Source organism: Hyla sarda, chromosome 7, assembly GCF_029499605.1.
Source record: "Hyla sarda isolate aHylSar1 chromosome 7, aHylSar1.hap1, whole genome shotgun sequence".
Classification (NCBI taxonomy): Eukaryota; Metazoa; Chordata; class Amphibia; order Anura; family Hylidae; genus Hyla; species Hyla sarda.
This window is the reverse complement of record NC_079195.1, coordinates 71,546,195-71,558,483: the sequence shown is the minus strand read 5'-3', so window position 1 is coordinate 71,558,483 and position 12,289 is coordinate 71,546,195. Positions and strand designations below refer to the sequence as shown.

General features: G+C 41.4%; 1 protein-coding gene across 7 annotated transcripts in view; it reads left to right on the top strand.

Moving 5' to 3' along the window:
* The window catches only part of LOC130281858 (sideroflexin-3-like), a 36,576-nt gene extending 25,628 nt beyond the window's left edge, over positions 1-10,948 (top strand). For 6 of the 7 annotated variants that reach the window (XM_056529579.1, XM_056529580.1, XM_056529583.1 and 3 more), the window contains exons 7-11: positions 1,011-1,138; positions 3,564-3,613; positions 6,750-6,799; positions 8,501-8,548; positions 10,023-10,948. In XM_056529579.1, coding sequence (XP_056385554.1) covers positions 1,011-1,138; positions 3,564-3,613; positions 6,750-6,799; positions 8,501-8,548; positions 10,023-10,119 — 373 coding nt within the window. In that variant the 3' untranslated portion in view covers positions 10,120-10,948. Of the gene's footprint in view, positions 1-1,010; positions 1,139-3,563; positions 3,614-6,749; positions 6,800-8,500; positions 8,549-10,020 lie in introns of all 7 variants that reach the window. The other variant, XM_056529578.1, reaches the window with a different exon arrangement.
* Positions 10,949-12,289: the final 1,341 nt, after the last annotated feature.

Here is a 12,289-nt window from a genome sequence, read left to right as displayed (position 1 = left end):
GCTCCCAACAAGGATAAAATCCAAATTTATTCCAAACGTAATTAAAATCCAAGTGTGGCATAACAGAGGATAAAAACACACAAACGAAACGCACCGACGCGTTTCGACTTGTTAACAATACTATACGACTATTACTATAAAAGCCGGATGCAGACAATGGCTGATTAATATATAAATTAATATTTAAGTGCTTTATTTAAGTGGAAATTCAGTTAACGTTTAAAATGAGGTATTTGTCCTAAAGTAAACCGTGCGTTATAAAATATCTTTATATGGAAGTCTTTCATTCCAAAGGATAGGGGGATAACATGTCTGATCGTGTGGGGTCCAGCTGCCGGGTCTTTGCTGCGGCATTACGGTCACGGAAGCTTGGGCTTCTGTGATCGTGACGTCACGCCACCCCCCCCCCCTCCATTCATATCTATGGGAGGGGGCGCGACAGCTGGTACACAGTCTCCTCCCATAGACATGAATAGAGGGGGCGTGGCGGCTATGATCCCCAGCCATCCAGCACTGAGTGGAGTTCTCTCTGTGCACCGCATGACTGGGGTGCCGCAGCGGAGATCTGGGGACCCCTGCGATCATACATGTTATCCCCTATCCTTTGTATAGGGGATAACATGTCTAGCAGCAGAGTACCCCTTTAATTGACAACAAATCGATAAGCCCTCGCTGTGTCCCCCATGTGATTGGATTGATGGATCTATGTTTTTGTTGATTTGCATTTTTGCATTTTTGGGCAGCACAGTGGCTTAGTGGTTAGTACTGTTGCCATGCAGCACTGGAGTGCAGGGTTCCAATCCCACCAAGGACAACACCCGCAAGGAGTTTGTATGTTCTCTCTGTGTTTGTGTGGATTTGCTCTGGGTACTCCGGTTTTCTCCTACACTGCGAACACATACTTATAGATGAATTTAGATTGGGATCCCCTATGGGGACATGGACCAATCTGAGTGAACTATATAAATAAGTATTAATAATAATCTTACTATTCATAATGTATTTTGTAGAGAACTGAAGCAAGGAATCCCCATTACAGATGAGAATGGAAACAGACTAGGAGAGTCAACAAAAGCTGCTCAGCAAGCCATTGCCCAGGTGGTGGTATCTCGGATTGGCATGGCAGCCCCTGCTATGGGTATGTATAGTTGGATTAACATTTCTTATGATGGAAAAACAAAATACTGTTTACTGGGGTCATAATGGCTGCTTGTAATCTCTAAAATACCTAGTGAATGTTCCAGAAGATTTTCTGCTTTTCTTTGAGTTGACTTACAACAATGTTTGACATTTCATGGGGTTTCATGATATTTTCCTGTAAGCAGTGGAACCTTTGCATCTTGCACGTGAATAGTAATCTCTATCAAATAAAAAGTGTTAATCTATTAGAAAGGTCATGTAATACTAAGTGGCATGCTTTGCACAAATCCCTTTAAACATGACTTTTCCTGTACTTTGATGCCAAGAAAGAAAGAAAAAGAAAAGAAAAAAAAATAAAATTAATAGAAATTAATAAAATAAATGTTCATAGTTTAAAAATTCTTTTAAATGAACACAATACAGCTACATTTCTTATACATCGGACCAGTTTATATTCCTTGGTGCTTCTATGCCATTGATACATCTAAGTACATCACATTGCAGGCATCCGCTAGCTCAGACCAAAGGTGATTCCCAGAATGAATAAGCTTAAAGCGGTACTTCGGTGGAAAACAAATGTTTTTAAATCAACTAGTGCCAGAAAGCTATTCAGATTTGTAAATTACTTCTGTGTAAAACGTTTAATCCTTCCAGTCCTTATCAGATGCTGTATACTACAGAGGAAGTTGTGTAGTTATTTCCAGTCTGAGCACAGTGCTCACTGCTGACACCTCTGTCCGTGTCAGGAACTGTCCAGAGAAGGAGCAAATGCCCATAGCAAACCTTTCCTACCTTGGACAGTTCCTTACACAGACAGAGGTGGCAGCAGAGAGCACTGTGGTCCGACTGGAAAGAACTACACAACTTCCTCTTGAGCATACAGCAGCTTATGAGTACAGGAAGTCTTAAGATTTTGTAATAAAAGTAATTTACAAATCTGTTTAACTTTCTGCCACCGGTTTATTTGAAAACATTTGTTTTCCACCAGTGTACCCCTGTAAAGAGGTTCCGAAAACATTTGTCCCAATTTCGGTTACTGGAAACCTCTGCTACAGCATTCTAGAACTCTACTTCTGAAACTGAAGCGTGCCCCGACTTTTGGTGAGGTGTAGCACGTCTTGGAGTCATCCTGGAGACAGCGGGACTGACCCATTTTTTCAGGACTCAACTGAGGTGATCTATCACACATTGCTTTATCCAGGTAAACATTCTGCTATGTAGATTGTCACAGGAGCAGGCACAAGTTGTCTTACCTGTTGGAGTAAATAAAAAGGAAAGCAGGAACATATAGAAGGTGACTTGAGACACTACGTTTCTGAGGCCCCGGAAGATAAATTGTGAGAATACCCTTAAGGCTAACCTGCTGACCTGCCGGTGACCCGACCCATAGTGTGCCTTCAGCTGATGCTGCAGATTTGAAGCTGTGTTCAGTCATTAACTCCTTGCCACAAAACTCCGCTTCTAAACGGCGTTGCAGTACGGGAGGCTTATGAAGCGAGCTCAGGAGCTGAGCTTGCATCATACCCGCATGGTCCCGGCTGCTGTCAGCAGCCAGGACCCGTGGCAAATGCCGGACAATGCCATTCAGGCAGATGTCCGGCACTAACACTTTAGACGTGGCGATCAAAGTTGACCGCCGCGTGTAAAGTGAATGCTTCCCGGCAGCTCAGTTGGGCTGATCGGGACCATCGTGGTAAAATTGCGATGTCCCGATCAGCTAGAACGCATCAGGAGGGTGTCTTACCTGCCTCCTGTGTGTCCGATCGGCGATTGATTGCTCCGAGCCTGAAATCCAAGCTTGAGCAATCAACCGCCGATAACACTGATCAATGATTTGCAATGCAATGGCAGTGATCAGTCTATTAAATCAATGTACTGCATGTTATAGTCCCCTAATAACACTGCAAAAAAAAGTGAAAAAAAAGTTAATAAAGATGATTTAACCCCTTCCCTAATAAAAGTTTGAATCACCCACCTTTTCCCATAAAAAAAAAACTGTGTAAATAAAAATAAACATATGTGGTATTGCCACATGCATAAATGTCCGAACTATAAAAATACATAATTAATTAAACTGCATGATCAATGGTGTACGCGCAAACGCAAAAAAAAATTCCAAAGTCCAAAATAGCGTAGTTTTGGTCACTTTTTATACCATAAAAAAAATGAATAAAAAGCGATCAAAACAATAATGGTACAGATAAAAACTTCAGATTACGGCGCAAAAAGTGAGCCCTCTTACCGTCCCAAAGGTGGAAAAATAAAAAAGTTATAGGGGTCAGAAGATGACAATTTTTCCGAATAACTACACTACTTCACCAGAACTTTTTTTTCTCTCTCAATATTCATATACAATGCTATGGGTTCAACTGTTATCAAGATAATCAGTGATATTTATATTTATTTATTTATTTTTTCCTTAGCAATCCCCCCAGTTATAATGAACATATTAGAGAAGAGAGCATTTCTTAAGGTAAGGTCTTAAAGAAACAAGCAAGCAGGGTGCCAATGGATACATTTGCATGAGTGTTCGATTCTAGGATTAGTAAAATGTATAAATTTGGTCCAGGACGACCACTGTATGTTGAAACCATTACTCTATGGAAACTCGGGAATTGGTTCTGTAGTACAAAATGTCATCCAAAAATAGGAAAATGTGAGGATTAAAGAAAAATAAGTAGCTAACTATACAGATAAAGCAAGTCCTTACATATAAAAGTGAGAAAGATCTGCTGGCAGCTGTAATCACTGTCTATGTAGAGGACAGGAGCTTCTTCAGGGTCCTGTACAGAACTCACATAGGGGAAGATATATCAAAACCTGTGTAATGGAAAAGTTGTCCAGTTGCCCCTAGCATCCAATCAGATTGCTTCCTTCATTTAAAAAAAAAAAAAAAGGCCTCTGAAAAATGAAAGAAGCAATCTGATTGGTTGCTATGGGCAACTAGGCAACTTTTCCTCTACACAGGTTTCAATAAATCTCCCCCAATGTTCCTAAAAAGTAAAACGGAGTCGCTCTTACCTGGTGTCCAAAGGAGCAGCTAACCCTGGCACAGGTAAGGAGTAGTACAAAACATGTAGTACCTCCCTGTACTGTAGGGGGCGCTACCAGACATCCAGTCAGTGCATGCACTTCAGTAATACAAGTGATTTACCAGTGAATGCCCATTCTGAATTGTCAGTTCTTCCAGCCATTGATGTTTCGCAGATCTGGACTGTCTGTAGGATTGTTGAGTCTGGTTTCAAGTTACAATGACCATTGTTTGGTGAACATATTGTAACCCATATTGTAATTGGAGCCCATTGTAAGTTGAGGGATCACTGTATCTGTCTGGGTTTTTATAATGTAGGAAAATGCTTTTATTCACAGAGAGAGTGCAAAGTCACAGAGATGTTCCCAAGTCCCCAAAGTGCTCAGTGCTGGACCGCCTCCTCGCGCCCCCTTCCATTTCTGATTGACGGCCAGCTGTAAGCCGAGTCCTGACTGTCAATCAAACAGGGACAGGGATGGAAGGGGGGAATGAGGGAGTGTTCCTCTATGTTAAGAAAGCACAAACAGATATATGAAAGGTACCATGTGTCTCTTTGTCCTAATCTAACAGTGTCAGCAGATTGGAATGGGAATTGCAGCTGACAGATTCCATTTAAGTAATGGAAATGATTGGGAAACATTGGTCTTCTTTTCCATAAAAAAAAACTAAACTTAGAGATGCACTGTGACTGGTTGCTTTGGCCAGTAATGGTATAGATATACAGTGACCAGTATTCTCAATGAAGGAGATTTATCATTCTTTTCAAACTTATAGCTTTTGTATGACAATTATTTTTTTTTTTACTTACTTTTGCTTACATGTGACCTATTTATTAAATAGTCACGCGACCTTCATAAATAAATCACATGTAAGCAACACCCGGGAAATCCGCTTACAAAAGCATTTTTAAAGCAGAAAAGTTTTCCCTTATGTTAATAGCTCAAGTTCTTAATCTACCCTTTATTACCAGTAGCGTTACTAGACAGTGACAGGGAGGGGGGGCATACCACATTGGGTGACACCCTGACTAGCCAGCCTGGCACTAAATAGCTGCACTCCAACTATCCCACAACAACCCATCCACCCTCCTCAGAAATAAAAAAATATTAAAAACATACTATGGCGCACCATGAAAATCCGTACTCTGGAGGCTTTTTTGTTTAATTTTGAGCCTGTATTTTGTGACATTGGTGGGCGGAGTCTTGCGTCGCTGCGCTGAGGCCGGACTTTACGTCAGGAAGGAAGACAGTACAGCACCAACAGGCACATAAACAATAATGAAGCCACAAAAAAAAAAAAAAAAACGGCTCGGTACGTTACCCACCCTAAAATGTGCATGAAGCTGTATTACTATGGATGTTTCTTTTTTTTAAGGAAACCTGTTAGTGCCACATATGGGTTATTTACGTAGTCTGTAAAAAAAATTGCACAATTATTTTGTGCCTTATTCTATTTTAACACAACATAAATCTTAAAATGTAGTGGGTACGCCAGCATGTACATGTCCTAAAATTAACAAGGGGTGCAGTGTGTATTTTCAACCTTAAAATTTACAGAGCTATTAGTTATATAATTAATTTTTTCTATAATTAACATTAACATTAAAGGGGTACTCCGGTGAAAACCTTTTTTCTTTTAAATCAACTGGTGGCAGAAAGTTAAACATATTTGTAAATTACTTCTATTAAAAAATCTTAATCCTTCCAGTACTTATTAGCTGCTGAATTCTACAGAGGAAATTCCTTTCTTTTTGGAACACTGATGACATCACGAACACAGTGCTCTCTGCTGACATCTCTGTCCATTTTAGCAACCATGCATAGGAGATCTATTATAAGGGCAGCATGGTGGCTCAGAGGTTAGCACTGCTGCCTTGTAGTGCTGGGGACTTGGGTTCAAATCCCACTAAGGACAACAATAAATAAAGTGTTTTTATTATTATAATAACGTCAGCAGAGAGAACTGTGGTCGTGATCTCATCAGAGACCATTCCAAAAAGAAAATAATTTCCTCTGTAGTATTCAGCAGCTAATAAGTACAGGAAGGATTAAGATTTTTTAATAGAAGTAATTTACAAACATGTTTAACTTTCTGCCACCAGTTGATTTAAAAGAAAAAAGGTTTTCACCAGAGTACCCCTTTAATGTAGTAGCTTTGTTTCATGATGCAGAACAAGAACAGTTAGTGGGTGTTAATGTCCTTTTTTGCAGACGTATGCACTTTCTATAAGCCAGGTTGGACCTGGAATACATATGCGACTTTTAAATGGAGATGCAACTTTTTTTTCTTCATAAATAGCGACTATCGCATTTGATAAATACATGACCACTGCAAAGTAAAAAAAAAAAAAAAATTACTACGTGAGCAGATTTCAGAAATGTGCTTTGGAAAAAGCAAAAATTAAAAACTAGCAGCATGTATAGAAAAGTTGCACGTGCGCAAGTACGTGCAACTTTTTTACGCAAAAAAAATCTACGATGGAGCTTGATAAGTCTCCTTCTAAGTAGTTAGAGTTCATGCTGTATATAAATGTCTTCTTTCGGCCCTAATTAACCATTGTATTTCTTGTACTCTGTAGCGCTACCCCTGGATGAATGCACCACTACAAGTTGGCTTGGTTGGATTCTGGTAGGTTTGTTGACTATAAAATACTTATGTACATTTGTGATTATGTCCTGTGCATCTACCTGTATATACCGTGGGTGTCAGTCGTTGGTGAGAAGTGGGGGAGACAGGGAGAGTGCTCCTCTAATAAATACAATTAATTTCTGAGAAAACTGGGACTTTTGGCATGCTTGAAAGCTGAATAAATTGAGTCCTATGTCAGCTCTTATACAGGCATTGGGACAGATCTTCTGAGTTATGGAAATGTCAAAACAAAGATGTCTGAGTGCTTCAAAAGCAATAAACGTCCTAGACACAGCTTCAACAGTGCTTAAAGGAGTTCACTTATTATGCCATGCTCACCAAACGATAAAAATACTAAAGAAAAGTGTCCACTATAGAATGGATATAGTCTCTAAGTTAAAGGGGTACTCCGGTGAAAACCTTTTTTCTTTTAAATCAACTGGTGGCAGAAAGTTAAACATATTTGTAAATTACTTCTATAAAAAAATCTTAATCCTTCCAGTACTTATTAGCTGCTGAATGCTACAGAGGAAATTCCTTTCTTTTTGGAACACTGATGACATCACGAACACTGTACTCTCTGCTGACATCTCTGTCCATTTTAGCAACCGTGCATAGCAGATGTATGCTAAGGGCAGCATGGTGGCTCAGTGGTTAGCACTGCTGCCTTGCAGTGCTGGGGACTTGGGTTCAAATCCCACTAAGGACAACAATAAATAAAGCGTTATATTTATTATAATAACGTCAGCAGAGAGAACTGTGGTCATGATTAGAGATGAGCGAATTTACAGTAAATTCGATTCGTCACAAACTTCTCGGCTCGGCAGTCGATGACTTATCCTGCATAAGTTAGTTCAGCTTTTAGGTGCTCCGGTGGGCTTGAAAAGGTGGATACAGTCCTAGGAAAGAGTCTCCTAGGACTGTATCCACCTTTTCCATCCCACAGGAGCACCTGAAAGCTGAACTAATTTATGCAGGAAAAGTCATCAACTGCCGAGCCGAGAAGTTTGTGACGAATCGAATTTACTGTAAATTCGCTCATCTCTAGTCGTGATGTCATCAGAGACCATTCCAAAAAGAAAATAATTTCCTCTGTAGTATTCAGCAGCTAATAAGTACAGGAAGGATTACGATTTTTTAATAGAAGTAATTTACAAATATGTTTAATTTTCTGCCACCAGTTGATTTAAAAGAAAAAGGTTTTCACTGGAGTACCCCTTTAAGTTGTTTTTAATAGAAGTAATTTACAAATCTGTTTAACTTTCTGGAACCAGTTGATTTCAAAAAATAAATAAACAAATAAATTGTTTTCCACTGGAGTACCCCTTTAAGGACCAATTTATTAGGTTGAAAGATGCCCGAATGGCAAATTTTTACTGTGTAAATCTGGAATATGAAATGCCAACCTTAATACATGTTGGTGAAGGAGGGTCTCTTGCTCTGGATGACCTGTACATTAGATACACAGCCCAATGCATTGTTCACTCTGTGGAGGCGCTGCAGGAAATTGAATACTTGTCTTCATGATCCTCTGGGAAACCCTGTAATGATCTTATTTTCCAAAGACCGTTCAAAAAAAGAAAAACAAAAAGTTTTTCTAATGCAGACAACCCCTTACAAAAAGCCTCTAAAAGTTGTGTGTTCATAGTACCCTATGCCATGTGTATAAGATGTAATCCTCTTCCTCTCTTCTTACTTTAGCCTGGTGTTTGCAACTCCACTATGTTGTGCACTATTCCCTCAAAAAAGGTAAGACACCTATCTTTCTGTCTGTCTTCCTGCCTGTCTATCTGTGCTGCAGTTCTCCTCTTTTTATATGGAGGGTCTCTAGCCAGGATCCGCATTCTTGTGTGCACCCAATTTCCCGTTTTCACCTGAGTCGGATGTGCTGCTCTTCTATCTGTCTGTCTATAGCCTTCTTTTCATTTCCATGTATTTCATACCTCGTAAGCCAACTCATTCATCTCAATTTAAAGGGGTACTCTGGCCCCAAGACATCTTATCCCCTATCCAAAGGATAGGTGATAAGATGTCTGATCGCGGGGGTCCCGCCGCTGGGGACCCCCGCAATCTAGTATGCAGCACCCACCTGTAAGCACTCCAGGAAGCGCTGGAGGCTCTCAGTGTTATGCCTCCCGACCACAAGGACGGAGTTTCGTGACGTCAAGACTCTGCCCCCATGTGACGTCATGCCCCACCCCCTCAATGCAAGTCTATGGAAGGGGGCGTGATGGCCCCCTCCCATAGACTTGCACTGAGGGGGCGGGGCGTGACAAAACACGGGGGCAGAGTCATGATATCACGATACTCCGTCCCCGTGGTCAGGAGGCATAACACTGAGAGCCTCCAGCCCTTTACGTTAGTGCTTACAGGTGGGTGCTGCATGCTAGATTGCGGGGGTCCCGCCGCTGGGGATATCCTTTGGATAGGGGATAAGATGTCTTGGGGTCGGAGTACCCCTTTAAGAGAAGACATGTGTAATTAAAGAATCAAGATATTGTAAAATCTGGATCAAATAAATATTTCGGCATCAGTTTGACATTGGGATTAGGCTTGGTTCACACCCGCATTGGAGGCTCCATTGGATAAATCTGTTGCAGGTAGCACAACATGCTGCACTTTTTTGTCTGGTGAAATGCCAGACATCATGCTGGAAAAGTCAATGGTGTATATTGGTCACCATTTTTTTCCCAGTTGTTCCAGCTTAGCAACACAATTGTGAACCCAGCCATATACTACCCAGATACTTTTTACCAGTTGGTATATACTGCAATTTGGTCATAATTCTTTGGCAAGCTGTACTGCAGTCATGAGCTACATGTAGTCACTGATCTATGTCATATCTATAGTGCCTTCCTTCTTTCGGCTGGGCTCACACATTGGGGGACATGTATCAATAATGGTGTCGCAATGTGTGATTTTATGTTTTTTTTTTTTGCGTCAAATGGAGCATATTTGCGCCAAAATTATCAATTGTCGTACGCAAGTTTGTAATTTTGGCACAAATGTAGCCCTACAAAAGGCGCAGACCCCAGAATTCCAGGCAGTGATTTTGTTCTAAACCATTTGGCGCAATTGTTTGTAGCAAAAAGTGACATAAAAGGAAATTTGAGACAAATCACAGTAAAAAAAACTGGGTAAAATCCTTCATACATGTGTGTAATGAACCTAAAAATATATATGATCTTAGAAAAGTTTATTTATTTATTTTTAATTATCTTAGCTCTATGAAAGTATCCAGTCTGGAGCCAGAGATCCGCGATCACATCCTTGCAAAGAACCCCGGTACAGAGGTTGTATATTTTAACAAAGGACTCTAGACATGGAGCACCCAGTGTCTCTATACTGAGCAGACCCTATATGAACATTGTGTTTCTACTCTACAAGCTGCTACTACACCTTGTATTCTTCAATGAGGGTAAATCCCCAGTCTTCTCAGGTATAACCAGACACAGTGTAATTTTGTAATGTTTGTGGAGTTAAATACATTCCGGTTACTAGTGACATTGCCCAGGGCAGGGTCTAATAGGTTATACTAGGGTTTGTGAGGGGACAACTAAGAATAAATGGTGTATGGTATTCATCTACCACTCAGTTATTGGCTTTCTCTATTTTAGAAAATAAGTTTACCGTATATACTCGAGTATAAGCCGAGTTTTTCAGCACGATTTTTCGTGCTGAAAACGCCCCCCTCGGCTTATACTCGAGTGAACAAAAAACCGTTTCTGGCTTAGCTGTGAGGGGATGGTCCGGGCCGTCCATCTCCGCCTATCAATCCCTTCTCAGTGGTCTTCAACCTGCAGACCTCCAGATGTTGCAAAACTACAACTCCCGGCATGCCTGGACAGCCATCGGCCACTGCGCAGGGACGTTCATGCGCAGGGACGTCACGGACGTCTGCTGCGAACGGACTTCCCTGCGCGTCGTCATCAACGCAACGTCACTAGTCCGGGGCCAGCGCGGAGCAGAGAAGAGGGCCTCCCGGTGAAGATGGACAGCCCGGAACGACTACCCCTCCCACTGGATGGTCCCTGCAGCATAGATGGCCGAAGATGGACGGCCCGGACCAGCTCACCCTTCCTTCCCACCAAGGGGAGGTGAGTAGAAAACAAAAGGGGGGTCTGGATGATGACGAAGGCCGCAGTGGTCTTCAACCTGCGGACCTCCAGATGTTTCAAAACTACAACTCCCAGCATGCCCGGACAGCCGATGGCTGTCCGGGCATGCTGGGAGTTGTAGTTTTGCAACATCTGGAGGTCCGCAGGTTGAAGACCACTGTGATAATGACAGGGTGATGATGACGGGGGTGTTAATGACGGGGGTCTGGATGATGACATGGGGGGGGGGATGATGTATTTCCCACTCTAGGCTTATAGTCGAGTCAATAACTTTTCCTAGGTTTTTGGGGTGAAATTAGGGTCCTCGGCCTATATTCGGAACGGCTTATACTCGAGTATATACGGTACTTAAAATGTAAGTATGACCTCTGCGGAATAATATAAAAAAAACAACTGCTTTGTATAATCTGAATGTACTTTTATAGATTATATATTGTAATGTTATATTTAGTGTTATGTGACAGGCGAGGCAGACATATATTACGCATTTACATAATCAGCCCCCAATTGTTTATCAAGGGGCTCTGGGTGCCTACAAATCGTAACAACTCCTCTGGTGCTATTGGAAGAATCTCATCTCCAAGTGATGACAACATTAGATGTGGGGGTCATGTGCACAGATATTATCCAGTCCTCTTATTGGTGTAAGACTGCAGTCCAGGCCAAAATAATTGAGGGTCCATTTATAGCAATATAGCACAAGTCTAATCTCAAGCGGTATCTGCGGCCTGGATTATCTACTATTAGATCTCATGAACCAAGCTGTGGTTTACAGGGGTGTGCATACACCAGAGACAGACTAGTTGCTATGTGTCCTGGCCTTGGAGAGATGAACCCCATCCCTTGTCGACCCTACCTCCTTTTTTACAGGATCGTGACAATCTGTGAAGGACTTGCCTGTCCAGAAGAATTTCATTATTAGCAAACAATGAAAACAAACAGAAGGATCCTCTGTGGCAAAACACAGCACCATAATGGGGGGTGCAAATGTGATTCATGCTGTGGGTCCCTTCAATTATATGTACCAGAAACTGGGACTACCTCTGGCCTTCTGGTATGTGATTGCATTTGTAACTAGAATTACAATTTTTGTCCAGTTTCTACTAGTCCAGTATTAATAAAAGACAATATCCAGCTGTACTAATAGTTGTCAATTATCTCTTCAAGGCAGAGTTCACAAAAAATATGTGCGTTATGTCCGCACGAAAAAAGGTATGGACATTCCGCACATGTGACTTACCAACAGGCGCTAGGGCCACTCGGAAAATCGCTGTCTCATAGACGGACATGCATTTTCTTGCAGACTCCGCAGAAAGAATAGATTTGACTATTCTTTCTGTGAATGCCGAAATTTCCACGCCAGATGTTTCTG